Here is a 21,668-nt window from a genome sequence, read left to right as displayed (position 1 = left end):
ATATATCTATGATTAAAACCACTCCAATCAATAGAATTTATTCAAGTACTCAAAGCTAATATATTATATTTAGCGTTGATTTTTATTTATTTTAAGTATTAATTATGTTTAAAAACTTATCATCTTGGATAAGTAACACCATTGATTGTAATATATTTTATAACTAATGATAATATGTTTCGATTGATAAAATACCTGTCTCATAGCATTTCATTTTATTATAGTATTATTTTAGACTGCGTACTTGAATATAATCATTATTTTCAGCTCATAATAATACTACATACGTTTTAAAAGTCTGATCTTTTGAATAATATATCACATTTTCAATAAAATATAAATTTAACTTATTTTATTATTTATATTATTAAAATTAAGTTATATTATAATAAATTTTAACTAAAATTTTTAACTGGACGTATAACTTATAAATCACTATACTTCTGTTCTGAGGTACCTATAATAGTTTATTTTAATTAATTTAATTTTTAAGATTACTAAACTTAATCAATAAAATCAATGTATAATCCATTAATTATATTTTACAATGAAATTGGTGGTTTTTAATATCAACACAAATACATTCAAATTATTGAGTTTTTTACTTATTTAATAAGTTTTTATTGTATTATAGTATACATTCCTTTAATAATACATTTTTTTTTTTTTGGATTATCAATGTTCGAATAATCGATATAAATATTCATATATTACCATTTCCGTATATTTAAAAGTAGTATATTACTTTTACCTATGCTTACTAGATCATTTATTTGTTCCAAAGGTCATACAATAAAATACATTAGAAATACTTCAACCGCTCTTTAAATTATACCATTTACTAAAAAACTTAGTAGTAAATAATAATATACAAAATACATTAAATGTTGTTTGCATATAGGATATTGCACGAATACATAATTTTCTTAAAAATTTAACATGAATAAGATTATGATATATCTTTTATTTGCTATGAGTTTTTTGTAAATTAACTAATACATTTTAACAGATATCAAACTATACTTGGGATACTATGAAAACTTTAAGAAGATGTACGCCGATAGTATTGGTAAGTTTTAATATTGTTTATTTTGTTTATTTAGTTTGTTTTAATGTAAACCTAAAAAATATCAGAATAAACAATTTTCTCGATATTCGAAACACTTAATATCTGTATCGCCTAAAGATATGTGTAATTTAATTTTGAACTTTTAAATTGAAGAGCGGGAGTGAAAATCAAAAATTTTGTTTTTCTGTGCAAAGTATTTAGTACATTTTAATTTTTCAAAAATAAATAACATATAAAATCTTTTAGGGATTAAAAAAAAATTAAATTCAATGTCATGGATTTGAAAAATTGTGTGATACATTATTGTTTAAAATACTGTACAACTACTTATATTTAATTTTGATCATACATTTATTTTTCTAACTAATACGAAGTTGGCAAAAAGTAGTTAAAATAAATGATAGAATTTTAATGAAGGTTTTTACTTGATATGTCGATAGTAATAAAATGATAAATATGCTTAACAAATGATTCATTATAATGGTATCTACAGTTAATTTTGTTATTTGGTGTATAAATAATTTGGATAGTTTCACGAATCATTTAAGTAAAACGTTTTTAATTGACTTATTAATTATATTCGTTCTGTTTACTTATAACATATTTGTGTAAATTATACTTTTTTTAATTATCAATTATATTGCTTAATTATACCTACCCATAATTCTAAATTACCTATCAGTATAACTTTTCATGTGCAAATTATTTATAATAATCATTTAAAATACATAATATAAATGATACGAGTATATAACAGGGCTGGCTTTAGATACGATCGATGTGTACGATGGCACAGGGCGCAAAATAATTTACTATAGCTAGAAAAAATAATAATGTTCACAATATGATTTAATACACTCCTAAATTAATTTTATTATTATATGAACATGCAGGTATTAGCTGCGCTTGTAATTACAATTAGTTTTATAAACTATCACTATATTATAAATAATATATGTCTCTGTATGATTTACAAATATGTGGCAAGTATAGTAATTTGAAAAATTATTTTGAACATTTTTGATTATGAATGGACCTCCAGCTTCCCAAATTATATCTCTTACGTTATATGTTTAAATTATTTAAGAGACAGATGCGTCAAAATAGTACTTGCACTGGGCGCTGAAATAGTTAAAACCGACTCTGTATATATGTATATACCATTAGCTGACCCGACAAACGTTGTATTGTCATATAAATTGTTTCTAGAGAATATTTTGCTGAAAAAAATAACTAATTTAATATAAGTGTGTAAGGATGTGGTATATAAGTGGAAGAGGTATGAAGTGCTGTGAACGGTGACGAAATATAAAAATGAAAAACCATCAAACATTTATATTTTTAATAATTTATTAAAATTGATCCTTAAAAATGATATATATCGCTAATTATAACAATATTAGTAAAAAAAAATATCAATCCCTTAATGCAACAGAGTGTACAATATTTTTTGTTATCCCATCTTTCGCCAACACAAACTGGATGGTTCGAGATCACGCCACGTATAATTGTCCGTATGAAAAATATTATGTGCTCAAATCTAAGCCACAGACAGACATCGTTTGGTCTTGAGACTTATTGATAGTCATTACAAATGCCAATTTAATTGGAAATTGAAGGCGTTTAAATTGTATTGGCACATCTATGGGTAAAATAAGGATTCGCGGAATAATATATTTTCACCTCGGAATTTGCCATTTAAAATGATGGCTTCGATAACATTTTTCATTCATTTTTTAATGACTAATCGCGTGCCGTTGCACAACCATGGTGGGTTCAAATTATGAACCAAAATAACTGGATGTCCAACCTTCAGTTGTAAATTATGCGGTGACTTGTCTAGTAAATCCAATGAGTTTAAAAACTCTGTTGGATAATTTACAGCTTCAGTAGCATCGCAAACTGTATCAATAAATTTGTATGACACCAAGTCTTCTGGTAACAAATGTTATATTTTAAAATTCGATTTGTTGACGTCCAAATTTTTTGCTGCTAAATTTGCTTTTTCTGCCAGCCACTCATGATTCGTGTATTGCCTTTGTACATTGTGTACATCAAAAAATAATTTGAGCCAAATCGGCCCAGCCATTCTCAATTGATGAAATGTTATACATTTTTGGCTCCATTTATATATATATATAGATAACAAATTATTATATGTTTATATTATATTATGACATAAATTTAAATTTCCTTCTATAATTAAAAATAATTTTTAACCATCTTGTGATCTTATAAAGTTTTTACATTTTTTCCTGAACGCGTACAATTTAAATTTAATTTTGATAAGAAATGTGAATTTTTTGGTTTTAATTAGTAGAATTAATAAAAGTTAAATAATGATAACCTTATATTACACCTAATCAAATGGGCATGTGTGTTCACACATATTCCACGTGTGCAATCATTTATTTGCGTGTAAAATTAATGTTATTCCTATCCTACAACCCATTGTTTATACAAAAATAAATTTAAATATTTTTATTGGTATACGTGATAGGCACGAAATTATTAAGTAGATCGTTTTATATTTATATTATCTGGTGCATGAATTATTTTCATGTAAAATAACAGTGTTATTGACTAAGCATTAATGTTAGTTTCATTTTATTCTAATTAATTTATAAAAAATACATCTACTTTAATAAAATACAAGTAACTCTTAACTCTTAAATAATACGAAAACATTTATTAAAAAACTGCCCAACCGTATAATATTTATCATTGTTTTATGTTTAATTTCTTTTTCGATATTTTTTAGAATAGTAATATTTTATATTTTTACAGAATGTAGGACAACATGAATTATATTCGAGTTCCTTAGGACATGTGTCGGTGGCTCAACCTAAACACTCTTCAATTCCAGATCATTCAGCATCATCACTGTCAAATGATGAGACCTTTGTCCCGTCTAAAATAAACTATTCACGTTTCATCAATAAGTTGTCATCAAAACGATCAGCGTCTCTTTTACGAGAAATATGTAATTACAACAAATTATTGTGATCAGTATAAATACATATAAGTCACATGAACACATACACACTACGCAACATAAATATTCTAAATTGAGTTTTTGAATAGTATGTATTCACAACATGAGAGCTAAGCTACTAAAAATATATCATTACATTATAGAAAATATTTTTTTATTTTTTTTTTATCGTAACCAATATTCTTTATATTGTATTAATTATATGGATCTTAGATATATTAGATAACAAAAATGTTAGTAATTATATAACTTTCGTATAACATACCTACATTTAATTGATAAAACTTGGACTAAAAATTATTGTTGAAATGGTTCTCATTAGTTAAATATTACTTGAGGTCGGAAATATCTTATTTTATATATTTTTTTTTTGATTCTATGCAGTCGGTGCAGGTTCGAAACCTTTACAAATCAAATCATGAAACGTGTAAATTAATTAATTAATTTTTTGCATATTTGAGAATATTTAAAATTAAAATAGTATTTTGTATAATAAAGCATATTAGAGAATATATCGATTAATTTTATAGATTTTCGGTAATTTGTGTTGCAGTGGCGTTAGTATAATAAAATATATGTTCGATAATATTGATATTAATTTTGAGAAAAGTAGCAAAAGTTTTGAATGGATATACTGAAATACAAAATTATAATTTTGAGCTGTAGGTATTATTTTTTTATTATATACATATTTATATCAGATTTTTGTATTATGTACTTCATTTTTTTCGCATATGAAAGCATACTTTTTGCATATTTTACTATGAATTTTAAAAAAAAAATATTTTTAATTTTTTAAGATAATATTAGTGCCTTATTTTTGAGAAAATTATTCTAGCCTCTAATCGAAATTAATTTTTATTTAAAACTATATACAATTAAAATTTATTCATGTAAAGCATTATCCGTTTTTTATACATCTTAAAATTACATACTAGACTAATTATAACATTTATTTTAAAACAAAAATTTAATATTTTCTGCCTTTTTTATTTTTACTATGTTTAATACATTTTGGAGAGTTAGTAATTTTGATATTTGGGTCAGCTTAAAGTGATTAAATTCAATTATTTCTGTCTTTGTCTATCACACGCGAAATTTAAAATTGATTTTCATTTATTGTAAAATTTACTTTTCCAGTACTTTCATTTTTTTCCCTAACATTTCATGGAATAGAAAAAATAAACTAATAACTTAGCTTATATTAAACATACAATTTAAAAATGTGGAAAATTCGGTTTAAAGAAGACTACGAAAACGTATTCAAAATCCTTATCGTAGTTAATCGATCTGTTCATTCGATATAGAAAACGTGTAAGTAAATTCCTATATTACTCATGTGATAAATAGAGACTAAAAGTCATGACTTGTAACTCCATAAATTCATGTGCCCCAAATCGAAGAGACCCATGGTTTATATCAGTGGTCTTCAAAGTTTTATCGCACTTAGCACACTATGCTGTTGAAAAAATGTTCACAGCACACTGCCTTTATTTATTTTAATTTGTTATTTTATATCAAATTAGATGAATAAAATTGTTTTTAATTATTTAATCATAAATTTATGTTTGGTGGACATACATCTTTAGATTAATTATATTCACTATTGTTACCCATTAGAAAATTACTTAATTAGAATAATCGCTTATTTAAAATAAATAAATAGTTCATACATTTAGTTAGAAATATATGCTTGATGAGCGTTACAAATATTTTTAGTTCTTGGACGAATATTTGACAGAAATATCCGAATTTTTTAATTTAGTTTTTATCGTCTTAAAACGCCTTGCTCGATATGAAGTTGAGAACAATAAAAAGAACATTTAGTGTACATTTTCAAAAGATCGCAGCACACCTAGTGAATACTCATGGCTAACCAAAGTGCCGTAACACCCAGTTTGAAAACCACTGGTTTATATAATAGTAAAAGATATATTTGTTGATAAAATTATATTTACTTGATCTATCTCCTCCCTCCATGACAATGTATGTGATGCTGTATATCCTTCTGATTTAAATGATCAGAGTGATACTCTAATTAATTACTAATAATTAATTTCGTATTATTTTACAGGTAGTAAGCTGGACCATTTACCTCCCACTTGCATTAAATTTGCTATAGGAGTACCGAATGTATTGACTTTTCCTTTTAAAAAAGTTAGCGTAGAACTAATTACCGGGGAAAGTATTGAACTTCAAGGTGAAGAACTATCTATTGCTTTACAATATCTTCCTTCACAAGGGTAAGATTTTACGAAATACTTGGTGAATAATAACTTACTTTAAACAATCAAATTAATTCTAATTGGAATTTACAAAGGATAATTATAATTATATGTTCGTTGGTTTTAATAGTTTTCCATTAAATTTAAGTCGATTGTGCATTAATAATGGTTACTGATTATTAGAACTGGGATTTTGATTCAAATGCATCTTTTTTTCTGATTTCCAAACGATTGGATCGTGTTTCAAATGATATTAATTAATTGAATATAGTTTTTATTTTGAATTTTTTTGCGTTTTACGACAAATTTAACTGTATATGCATATAAAGGGCATATGTTGCTATTTTTAGTGAATTTTTTAATTTTTTAGAGAATTTTTCAGAATTTATGTTATCTATACATTTTTAAATATTAGGATATTTGATTTCACATTTCAGCATTTTTTCGCTTAAAATGTGCACATTTAGTATGTAATCTACTAAATTGATAGCTAATGAATACGAGAATATCGACCCATAATTTATTAAAAGTAGAACAAAATCAAAATATTATAATTATTTTATTATTAATTATTATTATATAAAAGAAATTTTTTTATTTACGAAAATCCAACGACGACCATAATAACTAGTTATGAAATAAATTAAATTTAAATAAAGTTAAATAAAATGTAAATATTAAATAAACAAGTACCTATTTTATTATGATTATTTTAAATAAATATAATGAAATATGTTTGATAACACAATTTTCATAATATAATTTTTAAACTATAATAAATACATTTTTATACGCATTTTTATAGTGCACTTTTTATGATTTTCAAATTTTTTAGTTATTTTTTACATTTTTTAGAGCAGTAAAATCCCGGCCCTACTGATTATATATTATACACTAATCATTATATGTATTATATTCCTAGTTTTAAATTAAATTTAAAGTTTTTCGTTAACTATTTTATATATAAATAATTATTTTAAACTTCTGTTTCAAATAATTAAATTAAAACAGTATTGAGAATAAATGATGTACAGTATATATTAAAAATGAACTTGTGAGGTGTTCAGATATTAATTTTAAAACAATTATTACCAAAAACATAAATGTTGTCTTTACATTTTTAGGTACCGCCCTCTTATTAATATATTACAAAAATTGCAAGATTCATTTCACGGGCCTCAAAATTGGGAAAACAGAGCTATCATGGTGACATCTGGCACTCAAGATGCATTATCTAAAGCTGTGGACATGTTGATGAGTTTTAATGATCCAGTGCTACTACCAGATCCTATATATTCAGGAGCAATAGACTTGGTACTCCCAATGTCTTCAGTTTTACTAACAGCATGAGCTAACACACTCATCTAATAGTGTATAATATCGCTATAGCCAAGAGGGGAGTGTTATTGCCAGCAAGCACCTACCACTCCCCCACCCCCCACCCCAAAAAAAAAACTCTTTTTTTTTCAAACTTGACTACGTTTTTCCTAATATATACACAGTAATGAAATTATTTTCAACATTGACAGTTAATACTACTTTAGTTAAAATAAGCTTTTCTATTTTTAAACATAAAAAATTGCCAAAGAAATTCAACTTTTGAAGATAGGTTGAATGACCTGACACTAATAAATGTACACATAGATATAAATGTAGACATTGAATCAGTAATAAATGTTTTTTCCATCAGAAAAGAAAGACGTATCGTATATGTAAATTTTAAATTATAAATTTAGAATCGAATTATAATATAATTATTTTATATTAATTATTTAATAAATAACTTATATTAATAAATGTAAACCCATAATTTTCAATAATGTTAATGTAAGTATGTTAAATGCAAGCATGGGCATAAGTTAAATTAATTTTACTTTAACTTATTTCATTACTGATAAATTAAATTAACTTATTAACTTAACTCATTTCCTTACAGATTAACTTGAAATTAACGTATTTTTTTTTTATTTATCCCAATTAAGTTTATTTTGATTTTCAAGGCCAGAAAAATATTTTTGTAAAATGCCGCATTCGATAACAAGTTTATGGAATTTAGAAAAATATAAAAATAAAAATTTCGAAAATTTTTTAGATGAAACCATAATATTTATCATGGTATTAGCTATGAATAGGGGTTCTGCCGGAGACTACATAAATTACCATAAATTTGACATTTGAGTGCTTAAAAACAATCCCAATGAAGAAATTTATAATTTTCTACTCTAATTTGAATATAATTAGATTTTTCTGCATTTTAATTATTTTTAATGTTAAATATGATAGTAAATTATTAATATTTATATATATATATATATATCACTTATATCAGGGCTTAATGTAAATATATTTTTTTTTGTAATTAACTATATTAAAAATTAAAAATGATATTTTTTAACTTCATTTTTAACTTATTTATGTTATTCTCATGTGCATTAACTTAATCGTTAACTTAATTAAACATGAACTCAATTAACTTAACTTAACCGAGTCAAAAAATATCATCAACTTTCCAAACCTTGGTTAAACGTACCTATAGTATATAGTAAATACTTTAGACTATAGTTACCAATAGCTGTACAGTTAATTAAAGAAAAAATTATATACATGAACATTTAATGTTTACAAACAATGGGGTTATATGAAGTAATAGATGCTAAGTAGGTATTGTAAAAACGTAAGAAAAACATGTAGTGCCTTCTACTCCTCAAAAAAAAAAATTCAAAAAAATACTGCTTACAACACTGGTTTATGATATTATATTACAAAATTTAAAATCTTTTTTTATTATGAAATAAAACAATATAAATGCATACCCATGCATACACCACACCTGTTTAATTGATCAACGTGTTCTTAAAGCTTTATAATATATTATTTAAAATAGACACAACTTATTAAATAACCATATATACATTTCCAGTTCAAACCTTATGACGTTGAAATTATAACCATGAAACAAGATTCGAGTGGCATAATTGTGGAAGACGTTAAGAAAGTCTTGATGGAAAGAAAGGAAAAAATGCAATCGATACCAAAAGTATATCAATATTGTTTAATTAGTCTTATAGTGGCTTAGATTTTAGTATTTATTTATATTTAATTTTTTAGTATTTATTTTTATTTTTGACCACTTCAATGGCACTTTTTCATGGGTCTAATAACAAGTCATTTGCAAGTTGCGATAATTCATAAACTGTTCACTATACATCCGCATTATGTAGCATATTTTGGGTTTTATTCAGGGATTTTCTTGAATATAATTTTTTCTTCAAAAATATTATCATAGTTTAATCATAAAGTCATATAATAATGATAAACACATACACAATAATTGCCCAAAATATTGTAAAGATTACACATTAACTGTCCACATGGTTAAAATAGTAATTCTCTCGTCTTGACGTCACTGAAATAATTTAGCACTGTAGCAGTATACTAACATAATTACGGCCAATCCACGATTGCCTACAATAATCAGTATTCATAGTTATATTTTGAAAGGAGAATACTAAAGTTAAATATGAACAAGGTATAAATATTTTATTGATGAATTATTGGGATAGACTTAATTCACAAACCATCTCGAGTTATTCCGCATTATGTTATATAATAATCTCTCAGATACACAAATAAGTGATACATGAACAGGATATTAAGACAAGCAAATAATATTTGTATTAATAAGAAAATTAGTCAGAAAACAGGTATAGAGCTTTTTATCCCGACTTAGAAATGTTCAAACACTATTACAAAAAATAATCAAGGTTTCATATTTTAAAACAAAATTTAATAAGATATTTGTTTCACATTTATATATTTAGAATATTTAAACTTGAAATTAACTGGATATTTATTAAAGATTTCACTTTCCGATTGCGTTTTTTTATTTTACGTTTTTATATCATATATTTTTCTGTTAGGTGATTTATTTGAACCCTATTGCATCAAATCCAGGAGGCACTACACTAACTACAAATCGGAAACGAGAAATTTATCAACTTGCTTGCGAATACAATATGTTAATTCTCGAAGATGATCCATATTATTACTTAAATTTTGGACAGGTAAATTTTATAATTTTTTATTTCTACGAGGAAGCGTTCAATTAACAGCAATATGATTTTAGAAAAATCCCGTCAGTCTTATGTCCATGGATATAGAAGGCCGTGTGCTTCGATTTGATTCTTTTTCAAAAATCATGAGTTCTGGGTTACGTGTTGGCTTCGTAACTGGACCCAAAATGTTAGTTCGTCAAATGGAGTTACACATGCAAACATCATCAATAAACGCGTCATCATTATCACAAATGCTTTTATATAAGCTTTTATCAAAATGGGGTATAGATGGCTTCACTTCTCATACTATGCAAGTCAAAAAATTCTACCAGCAAAAAAGAGATCACACGATGCAAGCCGTCGAAAAAGAATTAAAAGGTTAGTCTTAACAATAATTTTACTATAAATTAACAAGAGTATAATATAATATTATTATATTATGTGAATATCATAAAATAATATTGAGTGAAATATGTTCAAATATTATTATGTGTAATATAATAATCTCTATTAAACAACTATTTTCATTCATAGGATTAGCTGAATGGTATGAACCTACTGGAGGAATGTTCCTTTGGTTAAAAATCATCGGTCTGAATGATACAAAACCATTAGTTACTTCTAGGTGTTTGAAAAAACTAGTAGTTTTAGCGCCCGGATATGCGTTTGCAACTAATTATACAAATTCCAGTCCGTATGTTCGAATTTCATATTCTATTGCAACACAAGAAGAAATAGATAGAGTATGTATTTCTTTTTAGTTTTACATTTTTTCAATATTTATTTAATTATTGTTCAGTAATTGAAGTATGATCAAAGTTTCAATTTGTATACTAAATAATAAATACGTCAAGTATTGATATAAAATGTTGATAAATAGTATGCTGTATTACTCATTATATAATATATTTTTTTTTTATTTGCACGTTTCATTGAAAATTTTGAAATAACTATTAAATTTGTAGGTTAGGACATTTTTTATAAAATTTTTTCTAATATTGGTTAGCGTTAGCATCTCAGTACAGTTATCAGTACCTAGCTTATATATTGAAAATCATTGATTATTTCCTATTCGAAACAGTTGTTTGTCTAGAACAGTGGTTTCCGACTGGTGTGCCACGAGCGCCTTTGAAGTGTGCTGCGATAATTCTATAAATTCTTTTATAAGTATGTATTTACCAGCTTATCATCGATATTCGATGAAAACTGATCGAACTAATTGTAGATACATATAATATTATTTATTGTAAATACGCCCGTCGCAGCCGTTTCAATCGATCGATTGTATTAATATATTTCACAATAAATAATACTCTAATAAAGTAGACTGTAAACAGTGTAAGTAGTATATATATATATATATATATATACCGGTCCTGGTGCACTTTTATATTTCTGACTTGGTTTATTAAAAATATTTTTTTCATTTCAAGCAATAAAATCTAAAATAAATTTTGCATTTCAAACAATAATATTTAAAATATTTTTTCATTTCAAAAAAATAAAATCTAAAATATTTTTTTCATTTCAAAATAATAAAATCTAAAATAAATTTTGCAATTTAAAAAATAATATTTAAAATATTTTTCTTTTTAAATTTAGATTTTCAAATGGTGATGGTTTGGGATATTTATTTCATTTCAAATTATTTGTTTTAATTAAATTGTTATTATGGGTAGTAAAATTATCTCTAGGTATATTTATTTTATAATGTCCCCAAGCTAATGCAACTATTCCGTTTTCTAAAATATCAGAGAATTCATACACTCTAAGACTCAAGAATTTGAATTTAAATGATTAAATGTTTTAAATAAATACAAAATATGGAACTAGAACATGTATTCAACAACTTAAAAGTAAAAACATAAATCGATAAAGATAATATCAAGCTAAAGATGTAGCTACTATTTTAGATTATAAAAATATAAATAAAAGTATAAAATATCATATATATAAAAAAGATAAAATTAATTTATCAATGAGTAATTATTTAAAAACATTTTATATAAATGTATCAGGTTTACCTATATTCGCTTATATCGATCCACAAATAAGTCTACACAGTTGAACTTGCATATTCCACCGTTAAAAAGATTAAAATAATATTGTCATAAAATAATTAACAAATTATCAATGAATTACATAGAATATAGATATATAATATATTATATTTTTAATTGTTCTATATATTGGAAGTCTGTTTTTCAAATGCTTATACACATTGATCGCTAATTTTGAAACCTATATATATCTATATATGTTACCGGCAATATAGATAATCCGGTATATTTCAAAATGCCTAGACATTATATAAAATGCCAAAAACCACTCGGAAAAATACATAATACGAGCTTTGCCTAGGTATTATGTATAATGCCAAACGTGGAGTAGGCAATATGATGAAAATAAACAAAATTGGGCAACGCCTATTAACAACGACTTTACTTCTCGTTTATCAAAAATGTGCGTGCACGATTTAACGTAATTAAAATTAATATTCTCTTACTACTATAATAATAATTCTGAGGTACAATATTGAACATAATAATAATTGTATTACAATAGGTATCGTAATTTTTCTGGTCATTTTTGTGTCTCATTTCGGTGTTGCAACCAGTTCCGGATTATGGGGGCTAAGGAGAAACTGCCCCGGGCGACAAAATTTAAGAGGTGGCAATTTTTTGACGGCGTCAACAAAAGTTTTGAAATTTTCTAATATATATACTAGTTTTTAGGAAAAATTATTACCTAACTTATTATTGAAAAATATTAATAACAATTATATAATATTATAATTATAATAATTATTTTATATTATTTTAAATCGCTGAGTTATTTCGTCTATGGGCGTTTAGCATATTAAGAGTAAAACCATATTATTATTGTTTAGCGCTCAGACCTATGCATTTTTATTTTCATTACACTGACATAAAATTGTGTTTATTGTATTTCTTATATATCTCTATGTGTGTATTATAATTCATAACCATCAGATTATTAAATTTGAATATAATAGTTTCAAATAATTTATTTACACACTACCAAGCAATTGTTTTATTTTGCAATTTTGTTATCTCTCTCTCTTTCTCGTCTCGCGGTCATAGTTGTCGTCATTGTCGAGTTCGATTCACCACGAATCACGATTGACTGGAAAACAAACGTACCTAATATTTTATTTTAAAATCAAAGTAACTAGTAAACATTTATAGTGTTTATAACTGGAACTTGAGAATGAGATTATACAATTTAAAACAATAATGAAGTATTTTTCAGAAGATGAAAAATTATCTCTGCACAGTTTTCTTGGAGTATTAACAGTATCAAAGTTAAATGATTCATTTCCTATTGTGGAAATAGCTTTAAAATTTTTTTATATATATATACATTGTATATGTTCAAATGCTAGCGGGGAAAGATCCTTCTCGGTTTTAAAAAGAGTCAAGAACTACCAGAAAACATAATTATCTATTGCAAATAATTTCCTGAAAACTATAGGTTGGAATGATATTATTAGAGAATTTGTTACATAGAAAGCTAAAAAATAGTTATAAATGTCTTATATTGAATAAATTTGTATTAAAATGTTTATATTTAGTACCTACTAAGGTCTATAAATTTAAAAAATACCGGTGTTACAATATGTTTATATGTATAAATTAATTAAACAATTTTAACTATGTTGTTACTTGTTGTATACATATATATATACATGTACTATACATATTTATTTTTTGGTTTGTAGAGGGGGTTGAAGGGCAGAATTTTAAAATCTGCCCCCATGCGGTAAATTTGTTAATCCGGCACTGGTTGCAACTATGAATTATATAATGATTTATATGAAATCAAATTTTTATAACAAACTATAACATTTTTTTCAAAACTTGGCCACTAATACTAGTTTTTATCTGATGAACAGTATAATGAGATAATAAAAATTCAATCCACAAGAATTGGCCAAGGGTTTTTAAAATGTGTTTTTTATTCCAAGTGTCAAAGTAAAAAGTGTATTTGCCTTAAAAATAACATTTTGTGTACTTCAAAACGTCACTTTTCTATAAAATAATAAGTAAATAATAGTTTAAGTAAAATATTTTTATAACAGTAATAATGGATAAAAATTTGATTTTATATAACATATAATAAATATTTGCATAATGCCTAGGTATTTTATAACATACCTAGGTTATATGTAAAATAATATTGAAAATCATATGTTTTATTTACATTGCCTAAAATGGGTCAGCAATTTGCATAATGCCTAGGTATTTTGCAAAATACCTGAATTATCCATATTGACGGTAACATATAAATGTTCCTCACTTTATTTTGGGTCTTTTAAGGAATAATATATTCTACACAGTATGAATAAATTAATATTTTAAAACCCTAACATATTTTAATTACAATATAATTAATATTATTTTTAATGTTTAGAATAACCTAAAATTATATTTTGATTCCAGGGAATATCACTATTGGCGGAATCTATACGAGAAGAATTAAAGCTAATTTAATGACAAACAATCACACAATCAAAATATTTTTTAAAAAAAATAATACTTTTTAATACTTAAATATCTATAAATAATTTAAAACAATTGTGGAAACTGTAATAAAATACAAATTATTTGAATGTTGAATATCTCATTCTTTAACATTAGAAATGTTAACAGTTATTTTTAATTCAAATAAATAAAAATTTAATTGAATAAAATAAATACTCCTCAAAATATTAACATATTTTAAAACAAAAAACAAATCAAATTATAATATTTATGTGACTTATAGGTTAAACTTATATAATTTTTTCACAATTATTAAGAAAACTGTTTGCAAATATGTAAAATGATCCTTTGAAATCACAGCAATATTTGGACATAATATTATAAGTGTAACACTAACCAGGTAATCTTTATGTTTGACAAAATTTATTTATAAATGTTTGTATGATGAATTATCTTTAATTCATAATGAAAATTATCTATTTATTGTCTTTTTAATAGAGATCAAACATAGTTATAATTGAATATATACAATTTTGGTTATAAAATTAAAAACTTTTATGAGATTCAAAAATAAAGATAATGGATAGCAAAATGTACCTATGTTTTTTTTTATTCTAAACAAAAAAATAATTTTTAAATTATAGTAACTACACTACAATTTACTACTCTACTAGGCTTTTGCCTTACACAAATGCTATAAATATGTGATAAGTCTATAAATTTTACTAGACTTCTAGTACAATTTTAATTTGAAATCATTGTTATTTAAAAATTTATCTGTTTTTTATCTAGATAAATTATATTTATCTATTAAATAGATAATTTTGGATTTGTTCATTTTTATTTTTATCTGGATAGATTTGAAGTATTTTATCTTTATCTAAATAAAAAAAGTATTTATCTAGGCTCAACACTGAATATATTGTTTATCCTTATATACTAATATTTTATTAATCAGCACAATCCATATTATTAGATTAATTGCATGATGCGATTATAAAGGCGATTTCTATTATTATACAATCTACATATAATATTTATAATTAATACAATCTTTAACATTACATATATCACGTGCTACTACATTCCTTCCAGGGGCGGACTGAGAGTATTTCGGCTCAGGCGGAGAAAGATATGATCGGCCCAACATTTTTTTATACAATTGCTGTTCAACTGATGAAAATTTTCATTTTTTTTTTTATCATATCCCTGTACCTATTTAGTTTTTATTTTAACAATTTTTAAAATTCATTAAGTTATAGAATTTTTTCTAATTTTTTATACTCCATCAAAAGAATATATTCAGATATTTCTAGAGGCAATGTTGCACTGCGGTGCAAATAGAATAACATAAAAATACTTTATGCATTCGAGCATAGACTAAAACCATGTTATTTTTACAAAACTATATGTAAATTTCATTATTCAAAAACTTCTTACTTTCTGCTTGTTTTGTAAGGATTGACAAACAAATTTCCATTTTAGAGTTTAAAAATGTAATACTGAGTAATTAATAAATTAAAATTGTTCAATAGTTTATTTCAAAACATAATATGTAAGTAACTAAATTATTACAATTTAATTTTTTCAACAAGTGGGATTAAGTTGCAAATATAGGCCCAACTAATTTCCTAAACAATTTTTTCAGTATATAAATAAATAGATACTATATAGGTACATTTAACATGATTTAAGAACTCACAGGTTGTTCATTACTTTCAAATTTATCGACATTAGTAAACACACTTGTTCGCGCCAACCGGCCTTACTCGGGCATACGTCGGACGCTGGATCCTCCGGACCGTCGTGAGAAGAATAACAATAATAATAACAATACAAAGTATATATAACATTAACAAAGTGTACAAGTTATATTTTTGAGCAATATTATATAATGGATTTATACGATTTATTTATTAATCGATTTATGCGAACACATATACAACCAAATATATAAATGGTGAGGTAACGGGGAACACCACTCTGTAGGCCGGAGCTGGCAATGGATAGCGACGGCTGAGCAGCTAGTGTAAATCCGGACCTGAACACGTGGTTGCCCGTAATGACGACCACACACGAGAATATGTTAAAATGTATGGACACCGGAACGACAAGAAAAGCACGTCGATCGTCGTGAAATGCTTCAAAAGAACAGAACAGACCGCGATCAAACGACCGTTAGCGGCGGTGCACGCGTCGTCGACCGGACCAGGGCGACGGCGATGCAGTGTTGCCAACTTCGTTGGTGACAGAGCACGGTCACTTTCTTACTCAGGTCCAAGACCGGGGGCAACTCAAAATACACAAAATAATCGAACAACACTACTCTCAACAAGTGGGATTGCGTAGCAAATATTAACACGAATATTTTCCTAAACAATTTTTTCAGTATATAAATAAATAGGTATTATATAGATACATTTAAAAATTAAAATTATTTAATAATAATATGTAAGTATGTAGGTATGCACCTATGTAACTAATTTTAATTAATTTATCTATGATTGAATTATGTACAACATAGGTAAACTCACTTCTTAATCATTAATGAAATGTTCATCTACATATAAATCATTGGTTCTTTAACCATTTCATTTATATTACTGTCTGTATGGTCCTAATGAAAATGTTGTATTAAAAATATAAATAAGTTTTATACTTGCACTTTTAATGATAAAATTTTTTTTTTTTCTGGAACAAGTGTACTTACAGTGTACGAATAAAATGATACAACATAAATTGAAAGTTGCTTATTGTATAAATCTGTACCGGTACCAAGGCATAATTTAGTAAATTATCTCAAAAAAAAACATTCAGCTTCCTTTACCAGGCAGAGGCACCTTTTGGGTATGTTGTGTGAAGAGATAGGTGTATTATAACATAATTATTTCTTTAGTAAAACGATTGTGACTTCTAAGTAAAGCTGAAGTATAAGAAACACTCAGAATTTAAATTTAGATACATAGTCAAATTAGTATTTAATAATATATATAAAAAAAAAACAGCCAACATCTTACCTTTATTCTTAAAAAGTTAAGCTTTCGCTGATTTTTATCATTTCTATAACTAAGGCCGATCGCACACCAAAAGAGCAAAACTGTGTTAGTCATCGTTAGTCATATTTGTTTTAATCAACTTAAAACAATTTGTTTTCTATATACGCATATCAGTTAGTCAAGACAAGTCTAGACAAACAATTTTTTAGTTTCAAAAATGTCATCTGACGAAGATGTTGCCATTTGCATGTGGTACTCTCTACACAATTTAGAAGAACGGAGAAAAAAAAGATATGGGTACACCCATTAAACCAAAAACGTATCACTCACAACGTAATTGTATCATTTATATGTGAATTACGATCTGATGAAAAAAAATTTAAAAATTATACACGTGTTAGTATTTCAACTTTTGATTATATCATACAGCAAATAGGAGAGGAAATAAGAAAAGAAGACACTAATTTCAGAAGAAGTATTTCTCCAGAGGAAAGGCTTTTAATTACACTAAGGTAAGATTTGATAAGACTAATATTTTAGTATGATATTTGACTGTATTTAGTGGTACATCATTATTAAATTTATTAAATTTTATGTAAATAGATAAAAAGAAATAGTATGATATTATTTTATATAAATTGTGTACTCGTTAACTTAATCATATGAACTGCTACTATCTGTATTAGGTGATGCAACATCAGACGCAAAAGCATTGTAGAAGTTATTCATATTTTGCCCTCCATCTTGTCCTACTTGCAAAGAATATAACTGTTGTCCATTTTGAAATGAAGTCATTTGTGCTTGTTTATTTTGTTCTTGGTCATCAATAAAATTGTTTAAAGTTGATAATACAACTTGTTTAAAGCGACGTTGATTTTGATCGTTAAGTTTTTTGTAATCGGGAATTAAACTTTTGAAAAATAATAGTTCTGATGAATCTTCAGTGCTAATTTGCTTAGTCCTTTACTTTAAAAATTTTATCATTGGCTCAGCTAATTGTTCACTTGCTGTTTTAAACTGAGTTTTAGGTTTTTTCGGTCTTTTGAATACTGCTTCATTTAGTTGTTGTTCACAATCTGATACTGTACCATCTTCTGGTGTTGAGGTATTGTCTTCTACTAGTGATGTATCAAACGAGTATTCCTCAGATTCACTGCGTTCATCAGATTCGTTCAACTATCACTTACGTTGCTAGTCATTTGTTTATGTTGTAACATGAAATTTGACAAAAAACTCATGCTTTCAAAGAGATACCATTTCCTTTTCTTTGATGCAGCTGATCCAGATTTTTTATTTTTTATTTCACGCAACTCTCTTGCGTATGAATTCCTAAGAGAAGTCCATTTATTTTTGCACACTGATACTGAAAAAGAAAAAAGAATAATTAATACTAGGTATTTATTTATATTGAATACAGACAATGCCGTAATTATACGTATTAATAATTATGAATTTATGTCGTTTGTTCAAAATTAAAACCAAGTGTCAATTACTACAATTAATTAAGACGATTCAGAACTATTATAAACAATCATGATTATTAATCACTCATAAATGTCAGTTTACGATACATTTTTGATTTTGTGAAATGTTAAGTGCATTCTTTGAGATTTTAATTGTACTATTATATAATATACCTATTAACTATTATATATTAATAGTAATAAAAACAACGAGTTAATATAATATATATATTTTTTAATGTAGGTAATAAACATTTATATATTTATTTTTTTTAGTTTTCTGGCTTCTGGGGAACGTTTCCAACGCCTACACTATAACCTTCGAATAGGAGCTACTACTGCAGGTAAAATTGTGAAAGATACATGTTTAGCAATATGGACAATTTTATCACTACAGTATATGCCTTTACCGTCCACCGAAGGTTGGTTAAAAATTGCAAGTGAATTTGAAAAATCTTGGAATTTCCCAAACTGCCTTGGAGCTATAGATGGTAAACATATAGCAATTCAATGTCCGCCAAATTCAGGATCTGCCTACTTTAATTACAAAGGGCACCACTTCATCGTTCTACAGGCAGTCGTTGATGCTAATGCCAAGTTTATAATTATTGATGTCGGTGATTATGGTCGAAATAGCGTCGGAGGCATTTTAAAAGAATCCAATTTTGGAAAATTACTTGATAAAAATAAATTAAATTTGCCAACTACACCAAGAAAAATTCACGAAGAATTAGAGGAAACATTTCCTTTTGTTTTTGTTGCAGATGAGGCATATCCTTTAAACAGGCGCGGATACAAGGGGGGGCAAGGGGAGCAATGCCCCCCCAAATTTTTTTAAAAAAAAAGGTCGGGGAAAAAATTATATGTATATATACTATATAATATATTAAAACAATATTTAAAATTATTCTTATAACATATTTTCTTAATTAGATTATAATGATTTGTAAAATTCATATTGGTTTCGGTCGATTCTATTTATAGTTCTGTAATTTCTATTTTTTTATAATCGCATCGGCGTTGGCTAACGACGGCGTAGACCGTTCACGTTATCTTATCGTCGTAATCACACATACTACATTGACTATTTCTATTATTACAATATTAAATATAATAAAACATTATCATTTTCCTACGGAATACAAACAACGACACAGCGTTCAACGAGCAGTGAGAAAACAAGTGTATTTAAAAAATGGTAAGTATTTTGTATTTTGAATTTTAATACACTGTCATTGATTTGAATTAAAAACCAACTTTTGTGCATTTTAAATAATCTTATTTGATACAGTGAAGCGATAAGGGTTCTGAAAACAGATTTGAATTTATTTATTCCTATGGCCGAAAATTTTTTTCCCATGATGACTTCATACTGTCATCATAAAATGATTTTAAATTATTACATTTTCTTTACTTTCATAGGATACAAGTACTGATAAAAAGCGTTCTTCTTCAAAAATAAGTTCCATTTTTCAAACCAATTTCAAAAAAAACCACAGTTAAATGCAGCATACCTGAAGAACATATTTCAGATAATTCAGTAAAAGAACTTAATTCGAACATTGATTCAGTATTAGCTACTTCTAGTCATGATTTCCATCTTCATTCTAATGATGTAGGAGATTATATTGGAAAAAATATTGACAATTATACGAAGCGTGAACTCCTAGTGAATCATTGGGTACCACCAACAAATTACATATTTCCTTTCTCTGAGCATAATAAAAACGGTAAATTAATACGTCGATTTCTTGGGCAACAACATTTAAATAATTTTATATGGTTAGTATTTTCACCATCAAAATAAGGTTTATATTGCAAATATTGTCCTTTGTTTAATGTACAAAACAAGGTGGTTTTCAACGAAATGTAGAATTACAAAAATTAGTTACTCAACCACTGACAAAGTTCGCAAAATTACAAGGAAATACAGGGGATTTACATAGACATGAAATCACTAGATATCACAATGAGTCTGTCCAAATGGCTAAACTTTTTTTACAAAATTACAATAATCCCAAATTTCAAATACACAACTTATTAGATACAAAACGAATGCAAGAAATAAAAGAAAATCAGGAAAGACTTATTCCAATTATAGAAAGTATTATATTTTTGGGAAGACAAAACATCCCTTTTCGAGGGCATAGAGACGATGGCCAACTAGATTTATCGTCTACCATTGAAGATGGAAGAAGTTCAATAAACGAAGGTAATTTTAAAGAACTTTTAAAATTTCGAGTCAAAGCCGGAGATTCTATGCTTGAAAATCATCTGAAAAATTCTTCTTCAAAAGCAACATATATTAGCAAGACAATACAGAACGAGTTAATCGATTTATGTGGTAAAGAAATTTTAGA

General features: G+C 26.0%; 1 protein-coding gene across 1 annotated transcript; it reads left to right on the top strand.

Annotated features, from left to right (window-relative positions):
* The first annotated feature begins 363 nt into the window (after positions 1 to 363).
* Positions 364 to 14,971, top strand: LOC112680564 (kynurenine/alpha-aminoadipate aminotransferase, mitochondrial-like). The gene is made up of 10 exons (XM_025550699.1): positions 364 to 453; positions 1,010 to 1,069; positions 3,857 to 4,052; positions 6,139 to 6,307; positions 7,414 to 7,603; positions 9,210 to 9,326; positions 10,210 to 10,353; positions 10,416 to 10,722; positions 10,879 to 11,087; positions 14,808 to 14,971. The coding sequence occupies exons 2-10, from the start codon at positions 1,034 to 1,036 to the stop codon at positions 14,856 to 14,858; spliced, it is 1,419 nt and encodes a 472-aa protein (XP_025406484.1). The 5' UTR covers positions 364 to 453; positions 1,010 to 1,033; the 3' UTR covers positions 14,859 to 14,971.
* The last annotated feature ends 6,697 nt before the right edge of the window (positions 14,972 to 21,668 follow it).

Source organism: Sipha flava, unplaced genomic scaffold (assembly GCF_003268045.1).
Source record: "Sipha flava isolate LNK unplaced genomic scaffold, YSA_version1 177_pilon_pilon, whole genome shotgun sequence".
Taxonomy (NCBI): Eukaryota; Metazoa; Arthropoda; class Insecta; order Hemiptera; family Aphididae; genus Sipha; species Sipha flava.
This window is presented reverse-complemented; position numbering and strand designations above follow the sequence as displayed.

Bases quoted from the DNA above. Each gene is read 5' to 3' on its own strand.
- LOC112680564 (XM_025550699.1), top strand. From the start codon at position 1,034: ATGAAAACTTTAAGAAGATGTACGCCGATAGTATTG. The intron at 1,070-3,856 runs GTAAGTTTTAAT...ATATTTTTACAG, and splicing joins GATGTACGCCGATAGTATTG to AATGTAGGACAACATGAATT. The intron at 10,354-10,415 runs GTAAATTTTATA...ATATGATTTTAG, and splicing joins ATTACTTAAATTTTGGACAG to AAAAATCCCGTCAGTCTTAT.